The sequence below is a fragment of the Clarias gariepinus genome, chromosome 7 (assembly GCF_024256425.1).
Source record: "Clarias gariepinus isolate MV-2021 ecotype Netherlands chromosome 7, CGAR_prim_01v2, whole genome shotgun sequence".
Classification (NCBI taxonomy): domain Eukaryota; kingdom Metazoa; phylum Chordata; class Actinopteri; order Siluriformes; family Clariidae; genus Clarias; species Clarias gariepinus.
This window is the reverse complement of record NC_071106.1, coordinates 33,350,578-33,366,185: the sequence shown is the minus strand read 5'-3', so window position 1 is coordinate 33,366,185 and position 15,608 is coordinate 33,350,578. Positions and strand designations below refer to the sequence as shown.

At 40.1% G+C, this 15,608-nt stretch overlaps 1 protein-coding gene across 1 annotated transcript; it reads right to left on the bottom strand.

Moving 5' to 3' along the window:
* Window positions 1-1,061: 1,061 nt before the first annotated feature.
* dusp8b (dual specificity phosphatase 8b) lies at window positions 1,062-11,233 on the bottom strand. Its single transcript, XM_053501135.1, has 5 exons — window positions 10,894-11,233; window positions 4,861-5,027; window positions 3,884-4,043; window positions 3,487-3,610; window positions 1,062-2,825 (listed from the first exon to the last, which is right to left on the bottom strand). Exons 1-5 carry the CDS (start codon window positions 11,000-11,002, stop codon window positions 1,844-1,846), a joined length of 1,542 nt encoding a protein of 513 aa, XP_053357110.1. The 5' UTR covers window positions 11,003-11,233; the 3' UTR covers window positions 1,062-1,843.
* Between the last annotated feature and the right edge of the window lie 4,375 nt (window positions 11,234-15,608).

Genomic DNA, 15,608 nt, shown 5'->3' with positions numbered 1-15,608 from the left:
CATATCATGTGTTGGCATCTATAAGTAACAGCCTCAGTGACAGTACTTATAACTGCAAATATACATACATTTTTACAATTTTTGTATTACACACAAATATTAGTCACAAATTATTTGCATTAACCAGTTATATTAAAACCTTTTTTGGCTACACTGTCTAATCAGCACATTCCTTTCAATGCTACTGTCTCCCCAGTCACGGCTGTGTAGGAGTGAACATGTTACATCAATTAATTTGTAACTAAGTTGTGAGCAAAAATGGATGCCCCACTCGTAATTTGCCCAAATAAAGAGCAGTGTGCAGTGATTGAATTTTTTTTTGTGCTCTGAGGGTGTACCTGATGCCCAAACTAAGAGCATAAACAGACTTGTTTGGATATCTGGAATAAAATTTGGCCCGTTAGTCCAAGGAAGGTAAAAGTTTCTTAAAGAGCATCATTACTGGTGACGAGACATGGATTTATCACTACGAGCCTGAGAGTAAACGACCATCAGACAGGGTTAGTCAACCATCAGCTGGAATATTGATGCTTACAGTTTTCTGGGGTGTTTACGGGCCAGTATTGAAATGTTGTAAGTGCTCGTTACAGTGAGACGCTAAAGCCTAAAGATCACAGGACTGCTATTCACGGGTGCTGTGATCTTGCGATGCACGTTTGCAAACCACTGCCTATACCTACCTGACACAACTCAAAGTGGGTGTGCTAAAATTTTTTAGAAAATTTAAAAATGTTCAGGACTAGGTTTATTTCAGCACCAGGGTGAGAGTTGGCCAAAATATCCGAGGCATTCACTGGAACATCTTAGTTGAGTATGTGAGATCATGTTATACTACAGCGCCTCCTCTGTTTATGTCGGTATGACACTATTTAGACATGTACCCCTAATTTTTCACAATTTGACCAAGACACCGTTCATTAGCCTGAGTGACCTGAAGCCATGTGCGTAATTACTGTATGTTGCAGTAAACAAATAAAACCCACAGTACAGTGTTTAATTAATTAAAATGATGACTTTAGTAACTTTCCCCTTCCCGAAATCAAACAGAGACAAAGGAGGTCTTCAAATATTATATTATTGCTCATTACCAGAATGAAACAGATACAATAAGTTAAAACAACAATGCATGAAACATTAAATACTCCATTTAAAATGATGTAGTTTTTATATATATACATATACATATGCAAATACTTCTGGATACACATAAAGCTTTGTACTGCTAGGATGCAGCTTGTCTCTCTGTAGATAGCCAGTCATTTTTGAGCATGCCCAGTGCACAGTAGTACAGCTGAGAGTCCATCTCTGCTCAACACATGCGCTCTACTTTCACGAACTAATATTAAATCACAGAAGCAGTTGGTAACACCGCTGACAATATTAAAGGTCGTTTTTCAACAGAGCCTAAATATAATACAGCAAATATTTTACCTCGACATTGTTATCAGTCATAAATGATCCAGCACTATGTAAATAGCCCATTCATTTATATTTTTAAAAGCCATGCTGCAACATAAATAGTCCATACTATGTACCCTTCAAGTGAAGGGTACCTTAGGCATATTTACTGTTTGGAGTATGGCTTATGTCATTCATCATTTCTATCATAACAATAGGGTAAAGTCAGGCTTTCAAGTCTGCTGTCCTTCGGAGAACATAATGCCTGGGCTAATGTTTGCATGCAAGTATGCATGCAACATGTTCTTTCCGACATTCACTTCCAAACATTCAGCTCTTGGTACAGATTTTTGCAAATAAATCTCTGTAATAAATTAGCTGTTCTCTTTCTTAATCTCTTGACCAAGAAAAGTTTTAGGATGACCAATGTAGTTCAGGCTCTATGTCATAACACCTTAATGACCTCCATACTGCCTGAAAAGCTAGACTGCTTTCCAAGCTTTCCAAAGTCCTCGCTGCTTCTTGTTGTGCTGATGCTCTCCTCAAATTCCATTTGACAACTTCTCCGTTTAAACTGTGTCTCCACTTGCATCACATTCGTGCTGGAAGCACTTCCAAACCTCACAGTGCTCCCGGAACTCGACCCTGAAGAGTCTATGTCTGAGCTGAAGAACCACGAGTGGTCTTCAGTGGGTGTACCAGGTGTTGTGGCTTGAGTCATTCCTCTATGCTTGGTCCAAACTGAAGATGTAGTTAGGGGCAAGCTGAGGAATGAGGATGACTTGACGTTTGCCTTGTGAACAGAATCCTGAACAATCGGAACTTTCCGATTCAGGTTGAGGTTGAGAGACAGTTGAGTTGTGGTCGATAATCTCTCAAAAGTGCCACTGTCTTTCTGTGTAGATTCTCTTATTGATGATTGCCACAACTCTGGCTTGGGGCTTCTTGGGGTTTCTGGAGAAGGAGAAAATGAACACATATTGCTAGTGCTTTTCGGACTGTCAAGTTTGAAAAGCGTCGGCATGGTTTCTGAGTCCGATTGCGAGCTCTTTGGGGAGGTCCGGAGATGCTGGTTGGACGAGTAGACAGACTTGATGTCGAGGTGAAAGGAACATTTGAGCTGGTTGTTGTGGAGGATTTGGTCTGCAGAGAGATGAAGGCTGCTGAGGTCCTTTTGTAATGAGGTAGGTGATGGGGGCTTGACATTTAATACCATAGTTTCCTGCATTCTTTGATGAGAGTGATTTTTCTCGTTGCTATGTTCTACAGTCTCAATATTGAACTCTGTCACCTCAGGATCGAAAGTTGTTGACCTCAGAGGATTGCACGCTAAGGGCGTCTTGAGCTTTAAGTCTCGCTCAAACTCTAGCAGCTGCCCAAGGAAGTTGAAGTTAGGAGATATCGAGGGCCGACGATCTTTCACAAACCTAGGGGAAGTAAAAAAAACATGATTTTGATTCCCTTCAGATCAGTGGTTTATAAGTGTAAGTACTCAAGACCCCTTTCACTGTGTGTTTATCTGAGTAAAACCTGGTCCAACATTGTGGCTCAAAACCAAGTCTTTTATTCTTGTACTTTGTCCCTTTTATTTTGTGGTTTAAAACATCAGATCATTTGATTTATAAGAGTTGGCACAGGTCTTACGCCAGATGTCATAAACCTTTCATTTTCTAACCAGGCTTTGGACCAATCCTGTATAAAGTGGCTGGGCTGTATGGGGCATACAGTTAAGAGTCTTGCCCGAGGATCCAAAAGTGCTGATCTTGGGGTGACAGGGCTCAAATCTCTGACCCCTGATTAGCAACCCACAGCGTCAACTGCCCAAACCACCACTGCCCTTACTCATAAAGAAGACTTTCATGTGGTGAACTTTTTTTTTCATCAAAACAGTCCAAAAATATCTTAAGCAGTCATAATCAAATCACAATTTAGATGCCAAAATTTCCCTTATATATGAATTAGGGTTATTCCTACAAAATTATAGCAAAACAGTTGCTACTAGGTCTGTTATTTTGTGTGTACATACTATGCAAACACATGAAGTAACTAACACATCTAACCTAACCAGACATTAGATAATCCTCTTACCTATAGGCATCATCTGATGATAACCCCATCGTTTTCATGATGTAAGCAATGGCAATTGTTGCAGATCGAGAAATCCCAGCCAGACAATGGACAATGACTCTACAGTTTGACACTTTGGCTTTATCTGGACAAGAAAGAAAAGAAAAGGTTAAGGAAAAGCAGTCAGAACTAGAAATGCTACTACAGCACAAGGTCTATGGTTTAAGCCTAGCTCGATTGCTGACATCAGTCTGACTTCTCATACAGTGCCACTTGAATTGGTCTACCATAATCCTAACCTTTGTCATTACAGTAAGCAAAAACGTCGTGCTATTCTGGGTTGAACTCAGTCAAACTTTCAACCTTTCATGTGGCATCAGCAAGGCATGTCATAATATTCTAAGTAAAACATTCTTACCAATAAATTCGTTGGTTTTCTCCAGCCAGGGCAGAAGCTTTTCACAGTAGCTATCATTGATGGGAATGCGCAGGAAGTGGTTCTCGCTGATGAAATCTGGTTTTGGACAGGTGTTGCTGGCATTCAGGACATAAGTGATCCCATTCTGTGCCATCAGTTCCTGTGCAAAGAACCAAATCTAGACATCAGTTCTAGGTATTTTCTTGAGGAAGAAAAAAAATGAAAGAATGAATGGAAAATCAGATCTAGCAAGATTGCATCATACAAAACGTCTGTTATCTCTTTTACTGGGTGATATGATACAGAGTGATGGAATGCCGTGACAAAATACTTTGCTAGAGATTTTATCTAAAAACACTTGTTTTGACGTTTGATGGTATTTCCTTTCACCTCAAGCCAAATTCGAGTTCACAGTTCCTTACCAAAAATGAAAATGAAGTACAATGCCCTAGAGGCTAAATGTTTGATTCTTAAAATTGGGTTTAGAGATCAGCATGTAAACCAGGTTTAACCAGAAGCTTAGGAATCGCAACAAAAGACATCTATGCAAACTGTTAGATAAGCTATTCATAGGTTAGTGTGCAGATTTCTGGGCCGATTGAAGGAGAAGTATTTAAGATGCACACTTTCTAATTTCCAGCCAGTTGACTGCTTGATTTTTGTTTGAGCTTGCTTCATTTATGCAGTGTAGTAGTGTATTACCATTAACGCCTAAACTATGAATGGATTGCAACAATGGGCGATAAAACCGAGAGTGCAAAAAAACAGGAAGTAGTAAGAAATGCAGGAAGGTGAAACATATTCGACAGGGGTAGAGTAAAGCTCATTGGAGAATGAGATGAATTGTGGAAGTATAATATGGTACAATGTAACATATTCTTTTTCATTTTGTGTTTTTTTTATGCGACTGTATTCTAATAATGTTGATGCTAGGGAGTGCTGATGAGCTTGCTAACCAAACAGCGTCCACATCTTACCTTATTTAGGACGTCTTTCTGTGAGCCCAGGTAGAGGTGAGGCAGAATTCGTGTGGGGCCCAGGTTAGCTACAGGTAGGCACGGCTGAGACAGACTCAAGGGAAGATAAGGTGGTGGCTTACTCTCACACACATCTGGGAAGCATGAAGAGAAAGCTGCAAAACCTCCTGAGAAAAGACATAAAGAAAGAGGAAATGTGGCTTAAATATAGTGAACAACAAAACCTACCTTATTCTTTAACATGGTTATGAACACCAGTTTGTAACTTCAATCTCTGTACTGGTAGGTCAAAGTAGACCCTGGATTATTGTTGCAGAGTAACAATGAAGGGGCTTTCCAAACATCCGAATACACAAAATCAAACGAGAACTCAACATCAGCGAAACGCACACATCCAAGCTTCCGCATCCTGCCTGTCCAAGAGACTCAGGCTAAACAGACTACCAGATGCGGAATTTCAAGAACATGAACCCCAACAGAGAATGTCAGTGAGACTAAATTCTTTTTCAGTAAACTTGACTCTTGGACCAATTGCTAGAATGTCATCATCCAAGCTTTTTAGCCAAAATAACTTTATAGTCAGGAATATATTAAACATCGATTGAGAAGTGACAGGAGCATTCTTTTTCACTCTGTAGAGCCTGTAGAGCAGGAATGAAAAATCTGGAGGGACTAGTGAAATTGGAACTTGCTCTTTAAGAGACCAAATACGGTGTCTCTGCTCTCTTACTCTCCTGCTTCCTGAATGATCTCATCTCCTCTCAATGTCCAGCATCACACTGTGGGAATGAAGTGGACCACAAGAACAAACCACCCAACCATTGGCTAAGGGCATGCTCCTAAACACACACACACACACACACACACACACACACACACACACACACACACACACACACACACACACACCAAATACAAGAGGCCATGTGAGGACGGCACTTGGACACCAGTGATCCGCCTAGAGCCAGTCAATTTCACAACCTACATTGGTGTATTTTTGGTTCGTGCAGCACTAATAAAGCCTGTTCGGCCTCCATGCTTTCTTAAGTGACACATTACATCACATCTAAACATGGCACCAAATTAGCCCTGTGCTAATGTGCACGTTCAGATCTCCAATGTCCTTATTTAGTGTGTAAGTTAATGAGGAAAAAACGGCAATTAAAGCAAGAACAACTGTTTAATTATCAATCCTGTTTTGGAATCTTGCAAAATCTGGAAAGCGTTAGCCTGAATTTCCAAGTAAGGCTGGCAAGCATGAGCGATGACATCATCACTTCAGGTTAAGAGCTCCAGCCTGGTTCTTGATCATTCATCTGGCACTCGCAGACATATTTACAAGCACAAACGAGTATGTACTTACACCAAACAAGACCACACAAGATACACGGTTATGAGTACAGCTGGGTGTGAAGGTGTTTAAGTAGTGACTGGATAATGAAACAAAGGCAGCAAAGAATGAGGAAGATAGAAACAGTGGGACAAGGGAGCAATTAAGCATGAAAGAAAAGATGAGCTCATGTGTATGAGGTAAGGCTTGGTAAGCACTACATGTGACTGGGGGAGAAAACGAGAACAAGCTGAAGCCTGATATCGCACCACACATTTTCATATACTTCTTCTCTCTCTCTCTCTTTTCTTTTTTTCTTTTTGAGTAGTTCGGCGTACGTGCAACCCGTTACGTACTTTGCTTTTACCTCATCAAGGAGCTACTGTGATTATTTTTTGTTTCTATTCCAGTCACAATGCTTCGCATGACATCACTCCGCAAGGCCATCCTGAAATACAGATAACGAGCAAGTCAAAGCACAGAGAGCAGTTTGAAAAGGCGTAATCAGCTTCATGGGAATGACTCACGAATGCCATCATGACGGTTCCTGTCACGAAGCGCCTGAGCGTTACGCAAACCTCAGTCACCGCACACAAAGCTGCTCACTCTCCAGCTACAGGTTCGAAAGCTGCTGCGAAATACACCGAGGTGGCGCGAAGGTGAAAAGTATGTTTGAAAAAGTACTGGCCCTTTGATAGCGGGGACGTGTTTTACACCAGGAATCCAAACGTAACAAACGGTTTACGGTGAACTCGTGTGTCACAGGCCTGTTTTTAGTTATTTCGGTATTTAATTGGTTTTATTCTGGTATGTCCATGATTTGACATAAAAAAAAAAAAACTTGCTTCATGGTAGGCGAGTTCCTTAAATTTACAGCATTTATATCATTTGTTATGTATATGTACAGTATACATGATATTTACATGTAATTAATGTAAAATGCATGAATTTATGATGTTCTTGCACGTTTTTTATAGATGTATTATTATTATTATTATCTAAAGCATTTCAAATGTTCACTTCTACTAGGTCAGGGTTCCTGTTATACTCATCCAAATTTCCAATTTCATCAGTTCTTTCTCAGATAAGGAACTCTGTAGTGCTTAACTCAATGCTTACTTTTTTAATGCTCCATGTGAACGACTGTGGAACGTCTTCGACTTCAATAATACAATACCTACCAACAGGCAGGATGCCTGGAAGGAGGTATGTAAATTGAGGTAAGGTGGAAGAGTCCTAACCAATTATTCCAGCTGTGTGTCTGGCCCTTTAAAAGCTCAGCTCAAAGCCTGTCTGTTTTTGACTATTAAAAGCAACTGCCAAGCAGTATGACATCATTGCTCAACACATGGGTGGCCAATGGGCTGTATGTGAGTTACTGTGCACAACACACACACATATACAGACACACACACCAACTAATTGCACCCAACCAGTTTTGGCTAACACCTGGTTTGACTATCTCGTTACTAGGTTGCTAGCTTTACATTGTGATTTCTCCTTGCTCGAGGCTGAGCGACTGAGTGCAAACCAGACAGAGACGGAGTGCAGAAATAAACCTTAACTCGATTAGAATAGACGCGGCTGCGTATTGTAGATGTCAGAAAACGAGGAGAAGAAAGCAGAACTTGCTTCAACCCAGCTTGCTTTAATCACCGCTCAGACAATCTTCCACAAGGTCCTGCATCATCATTTGCAAATAATCAAGAGCTGCTGTTGTTTTTTTTTGGGTTAGTTTTTTTCCTGCTTGACATGTGGCCCGAGATATATTTCGTCCCATTTGTGGTGTGTAAGCCCCCGCTTTGAAAAACCCTGAACACATGATAGGAGCTAGAAGTGTGCCACGTTTTATCAGCCAGTGTCAGTCATGGGGCTGCTGCAGGTGTGCCCTCCTTTATCTCTAATTTTATTCACAGGCTTGCTAGTTTCGAAAGTTGACCTTGTTCTTTTTCAACATTCCTGTCACATTTTGACTTTACATCGTTTTTTTTTTTCTATGAAATTATTCGAAATATGACCTCAGCATTGACCTTTTTATCATCTCTTATTTGTACGTACTTTGACATTTTGGGGATTTTATTCTCATTTGTTCCTTGTTTTTATACTTTTTTAAATGCTTTTTTGACAATAGATTTTTAGTACATAATAATAATAATAATAATAATAATAATAATAATAATAATAATAATAATAAAAATGATAATAATAATATTTTTTTCTTCATAATGCTTTTTAGGGAAGTTTCTGATTTATACCAGAGTCAGACCATAAAGTCTATACACAAATCAGGAAAACAAAAAAGGTTATGATGTATATTATATTAATATGATATTAATAATACTATCACATTATTATCATATATATCAATATATAACATATAGCAATACATTTTGTATTCAATTTTTTTTCTCCTAAAGTGTATATAATTTTTTTGGCTATTTTTAAACATCATGAAATAAATAAATTAAATAATAATATTATTATTATTAATAATAATAATAATAATAATAATAATAATAATAATATTGTTTTGGCGTAATTGGGGTACTTAAAGCCCCATCCTTACTTTTTTCAACTTTTCCTGTCTCTCAATAGAGATCTGACCTGAACTGGGTCTGTGATATCTAGATGTCCTTAGTGTCCCCTACACAGACTACAGTTATCCTTTGCTATATTGTCCCATTTATTTGTGTCAGCAATGTGTCAATTCAAATATCCTGAAACATCTTTTGGTCACAACATGACTCGCTCTGTGTCTCTGTGAAATCCATAACGCAATGAAGTTTCATGCAAAAGGTGGAGAAAGGGCATTAGGGGGGGTTAGTGGGTGTCCATAGATATGGAAATGGATACACAGAACCTTATGCATTTGCCCTTCTTGTTCTGACTTTGTGCGTTGAATATGGTATATATATATGTGTATGTGTGTGTGTGTGTATATCGAATATGTATATATATATATATATATATATATATACATATATATATATATATATATATATATATATATATATATATATATATGTTTGTGTATGTGCGTGTGTGTGTGTGTGTGTGGTGTGTTTGTGGTGTTAGAGGGGTGGAGATTGTGTTAAATAAAGAGCAGTAGTAGAGCTGCTAATGTGCACACGTACAACAACCCTGAGCTAAATATGTTCATGGTGGTGGGGGTGACATGCCAGCTCAGGCAAGTAAAGACACATTCGAGAGCGATAGAATGACACCAGGACAGACGTGCCATGTCAGCCTTCACTGTGTCATAATGTCTAATTAACCACTGCTTTCGTTCATTAACTTCCATCATAACAAACGCGGTGTAAAGAGACTGAAGAAAGACAAGAACAAACACTAACGAAGTATCCGAGCATCTGAGAAGGCGCTAGTGCTGTTTACGCACTAGTGGTCATTCGCCTGAATTAGCTGTGCATTTGTGCCACTACTGCTGATTATTAATCCAAATAATGCTCTTCTTATGGTCGGAGAAGCAGAGCGCAGATTATTATGTGACACCTCTCGTCCTGGCGGCTAATGTGAGAAGGCGCTGCGTGTGGAGATAAGTGTATACACACACACTGGATTAAGGCTCTGCTAGCTTAGCATCAGTATTAGCAGGTTAATCCCCCTTGTACACTTGTTAGAGTAAAGAGAGACTAAGAGGCTTTCACTCTCTCATTCAAGTGGGAGTAAATGTGATACGGAGAAACAAACCTTTTTTTTTAGAGAGAGAGAGAGTTTGTTGCTTAGTAGTAAAATTATACACTTTCTGTCTGTGTGCATGTGTGTGTGTGTGTGCGATCCGAGACACTAATGAGATTACACATGATTGAAGCTCTTTTGCAAGTTGCAGAAATACACATCAAGGATGAATTGAGTGGCAATTAAACCCCACAAGCTGCTATTCCACTTACTCACTCGCTCAATACGTCTACTGACTCATTCACTAACTCGCTTTCTTCTTCCTCCGTCACTGCAATCATTCACTCAGTCACTCGCTCACTCACTCACTTGATCTTCCTCTCAAACATCCTTATTCGCTCACTTACTCATTCACTCATTCCCTCAGCCTTCTTCACTAACTTTCTTATTCTTCACTCACTCACTCACTTACTCACTCACTCACTCACTCACTCACTCAATCACTCCCTCACTCACTCACTCCCTCACTCACTCACTCACTCACTCCCTCACTCACTCACTCACTCACTCACTCACTCACTCACGCAAACTTCCTCCAAAACTTCCTTAATCCCTCACTCACTTTAATTTCATCACTAATTTTTTTATTTGCTCACTCACTCACTCACTCACTCACTCACTCACTCAAACCTACTTATTCGACCTATTCACTCTGTCACTTACTCACTCATTAACATCCTTACTTACACCATTACTTGCTCAATCATGCACTTATGGACTTATTAATTCCCATTTCCCCCCTCCCACCCTCCCTCCCTCACTCACTATCTAGTGTCATTATCTTATGCTCACTTCCAAATTCACTCACTCACTTGGTCACCTAGACAACACAGTCAGACCTTTGCTCATTCCTTGGCTCTCCCCCTTAAACTTGCACCCTTGCTCACCAGCTCTTGCACAGTCAACACGCACTTCTCACTCCTTCATTCCATCCCACACACACACACACACACACACACACCTTGCCTCACTCCCTCATGACCTCTCGCACCCGTGCATTTACCCACCTCGGAGGTCGCGTCCGTCCTTGATGCGCCGCACTCGCATCTTCAGCTTCATCTCGCTCTCGTGCATGTCTGTCCACAGCGGAGGAGCGATCACCACGTCCACCGGCATCCGGCACCGAGCAGCACAGCAGTGCACTCACTTCCACTCGGCACTAGAGAGCGTAAACCTCTGATGGACCTTCTGGCGGTCCGCAGTGGTGCAGGTCAACAGGCCTTGATGTTAAGGAGTTGTCCTCCTGAAGACAGAAGAGTGTCTGATCAGTCGCTGTCTGATAGAGCTGCACTGTTGACTATCTGTTCCAAACTGAGTTGAACTGAAAGTGCGCTCCGTCTATTGTTGAACGTCCTCCCTCTCTCTCTCTCTCTCTCTCTGTGTCTCTCTCTTACCTCCCTCCCTCCCTTCCTCTCTCGTTCTCCCTCTGAATGAGCTCACAGGCTGTGTGCTCCACTGAGACCAGTGTTCAGTAATAGCTCATGTGTAAGGCATGTAACCGCATTCCTTACTTACCACACAAATATGCGGCTTCCACTGCGCTCACAGGCTAAAGGGATCCTACGCTGGACAGAAGGCTGACTTTGGGTGTGTGTTTGTGTGTGTTTGTAGAAGGACAGGGTGTAGTTGTTCTACGGGATCAACAAAGGAGCTGTGCTATGTGTGTGCTTCTGTATGTATGTGTGTGTGTGTGTGTGTGTGTTTGTGTGACATGCTTTATTGCTGCAGAAATCCAGGTCTACTTATATAATTAGTGCAGTTACTGCATGCTCTAACTGACTGTGGTTGGGATGGAATCTCTGGCATGATTCACCTAACCGAGTACACAACATGCCGTTTGGTCAGCCTTCGATGAGTGTACAGGATTTATACCAATAGCCTTGTGGCACTGACTTTTTAGTTCTCCAAAACAAATGATTCTTATGAGTTATAATGAAATACACACATGTAGATCGTATGTGATGTGTTTAAATTGGTAGTCTTGGTGTTGTGGTTAGCACTGTCGACTTGGACCTCCAGGGTTTGGGTTCCATTCCTGGCCAGGGTTGATTCCTATCTCTGTGTTTATGGAGTTTGCATGTTCTCCCCATGCTCGGTGGGTTTCCTCCGGGTATTTCAACTTCCTGCCACAGTCTAAAGACATACAGATTAGGCTAATTGGCATCCCCAATTTGCCTGTAGTGTGTGTGTGTGTGTGTGCACTGCAATGATAGTCCCCCTGTCCAGGGCGTACCTCGCTCTAAGTCTCCAGGGATAGGCTCCAGGCCCCTTGAGACCCTGAATACAGGATAAAGAGGTATAGATGATGTGAAAGTTAAAAGTACCAGAAGTGAATTATAACATGCTTATCATTAATTGTTTGGCAAATGCAGAAAAATAATAAAAAATAAAACAAACAAACAAACAAACAAACAAACAAACCAAAAACTTGATTCCCCCATTATGACATCATATAAGAAGATCCCCTGCCTCAGCTTGTTGCTTGACTATGATGTTCTCTGGTAGGGTATGGCTTAGCAGTGGCTGAAGCAGAGCATTTGGAGTTAGGGCAAAATGATTATGAAATAAATATAAATGCATTATCTTAGTTGTATTTCATCCACAGCATGAAGAGTCACTTTGGTAAAAGTCTGAGACTCGTGTGAAGTTTTTAAAGAAATAGCCAAATTTCATTTTTTTGTAAGTAAAAAAAGTTTTAAAGGGCCTGAATCAAGCAAAGATAACAACCAGGGAGATTTCTGAAATTATTAGAATTGCATTACGAACTTTTCAGCAATGTGTATATACAGTGTTGTGAAAAACTATTTGCCCCCTTCCTGATTTCTTATTCTTTTGCATGTTTGTCACACTAAATGTTTCTGATCATCAAACACATTTAACTATTAGTCAAAGATAACACAAGTAAACACAAAATGCAGTTTTTAAATGATGCTTTTTATTATTTAGGGAGAAAAAAATCCAAAATCCTTTTCCCTGTGTGAAAAAGCAATTGCCCCCTAACCCTAATAACTGGTTGGGCCACCCTTAGCAGCAATAACTGCAATCAAGCGTTTGCGATAACTTGCAACGAGTCTTTTACAGCGCTCTGGAGGAATTTTGGCCCACTCATCTTTGCAGAATTGTTGTAATTCAGCTTTATTTGAGAGTTTTCTAGCATGAACCACCTTTTTTTAAGGTCATGCCACAACATCTCAATAGGATTCAGGTCAGGACTTTGACTAGGCCACTCCAAAGTCTTTATTTTGTTTTTCTTCAGCCATTCAGAGGTGGATTTGCTGGTGTGTTTTGGGTCATTGTCCTGCTGCAGCACCCAAGATCGCTTCAGCTTGAGTTGACGAACAGATGGCCGGACATTCTCCTTCAGGATTTTTTGGTAGACAGTAGAATTCATGGTTCCATCTATCACAGCCTTGGAAATCTGCCATGCAGGCCGTTTTTGCCCAGTCTCTTTCTTATGGTGGAGTCGTGAACACTGACCTTAATTGAGGCAAGTGAGGCCTGCAGTTCTTTAGATGTTGTCTTTTGTCAAGGGGGGCAATCACTTTTTCACACAGGGCCATGTAGATTTGGAGTTTTTTTTCTCCCTTAATAACGTAAACCTTCATTTAAAAACTGCATTTTGTGTTCAATTATGTTATCTTTGACTAATAGTTAACGGTTTTTGATGAGCAGAAACATTTAAGTGTGACAAACATGCAAAAGAATAAGAAATCAGGAAGGGGGAAATAGTTTTTCACACCACTGTATATATATATATATATATATATATATATATATATATATATATATATATATATATATATATATATATATATATATATATACTGGAAGGAATTTAAAATGTGGTTTAGGGTGAGAGGGAAAGTGCATGATGGCTCAGAGCTTAACAGATTGACACAGACATTTGTTGGAAAATACCTAACATTCATAACATTTATATGAAGAACCTCAGTTTGTCAACACATCATCACAACCATGGCGCAAGTGTACAGTATGTATACAGTATATACAATCGCCAGCCACATCATCAGGTACTGTACATATTGCTAGTACTGGATTGGGCCATATTACCCTTCAGAACTGCCGTAATTTTTCACAGCATATATCCAACGATGTGCTGGAAACATTTCATAAAGATTTTGGTCCATATTAACATGATAGCATCATGCAACCGCTGCAGATTTGTCATCCATAATGCCAAGCTTTTGTTCCACCATATTCTAAAGGTGATCTATTGCATTGAGTTGTGGTGAGTGTAGAGGCCATTTGAGTATAATGAGCTCATTGTAGTGACCTCGCTGTTGTTTTACAATTGTAAATATACAAATAAAATGAAATCAAATTTAATTAAATTGAATCGTTGATACAAGGGCATGGTTTTGTGTTGTTTATGCCAAATTCTAAACCTAGCAGAATTTGAGACATCAGCTCTGGCAACATTATTTCAGTTTTGTATTGTCCAATTTTGGTGAGCCCATTCCTGTTCCTGGCACCCAGTGTGATCTTCTGCTGCTGTAGCCCATCTGTTTCAAGGTTTGACACGTGCTTTCAAAGATGCTTCTTGGCATACTTTAGGTTGTAACAAAATGTTATTTGAGTTACTGTTGCCTTTTTAGCGAAACAAAACATCCTGGCCATTCTCCTCTGACCTCCGGCATCAACAGGGCATTTTTCACCCAGGGAACTGCAGCTAACTGGATATTTTAAATTTTTCAGACCAATGTCAATGAACCTTAGATTTGGTTGTGTGGGAAAATCCCAGTAGATCAGCAGTTTGGGAAGTACTTAAACCAGCCTGTCAGGCACCAACGACTACAGTATGCCATGTGTAAAGTCACTTATATCAACTTTCTTCTTCATTCTGATGCTTAGTTAAAACTTCAGCAGATCATCGGTTGGAGCATTTGTTTTAGTTTAAACCATGCTTGAACCATAGTTAGCTGATCTTGTACAAACCGTTAACACTATTCAAACATACTGGACTTACATAATTTTGTTAAATAATAATTTTATTCATATTTCTGAAGGCCATGTCTCATGTTTTATCCATAGTGTAAAATGTAATGGAGGAAGATGAGCGATGCAGTGAAATGCATCATGAAACGCAAGCACAGCACTAAATCTTCTAGCCAATTGCATTCACGTGCGGCTTCTCTTTCATCCCAGTATATCAAAGACATACGTAATGTGACACTCAGGGCCGAATCCATTCATGCATGCTACAGTGAAGTGCATAAATGCCTTTATGAAGGGAAAGCATAAAAGAGAAAAAAGAATGGAGGTCTAGTGAAATGGGATGCAGGTTTCCTTGTTTGTCTCTAATGGAGGTGTTCAGGTTCCAAGCTTAATTCAGGGGTTTTTTGGCAAGGTGAAATAAAGACATGGAGAGAAAGAAAGAGAGAGAGAGAGAGAGAGAGAGAGAGAGAGAAGCTAATCTGGTGTGTGTGGTGGTTGAGACATGCAGTACTGTACATCCTGGTCACAAACGCAATGACAATCGCGCTCTTGGAGCACCGCCAGCCACTTCACCATCCCACATGTACTTTCATCTTATTGCTTTACTGTTTTACAGAACTATTAACCCTTTGTGGAGCTGCTTTGGCAACCACTGGGTGGCAGTAAGTGAAAACTTTCTATGCATTTTCTTAGCATTCCACTGGTGCATCCAATAGCACAATCAGAAAACTTTTTTAGAACCTAGACAGGACTATGAGTCTTACTG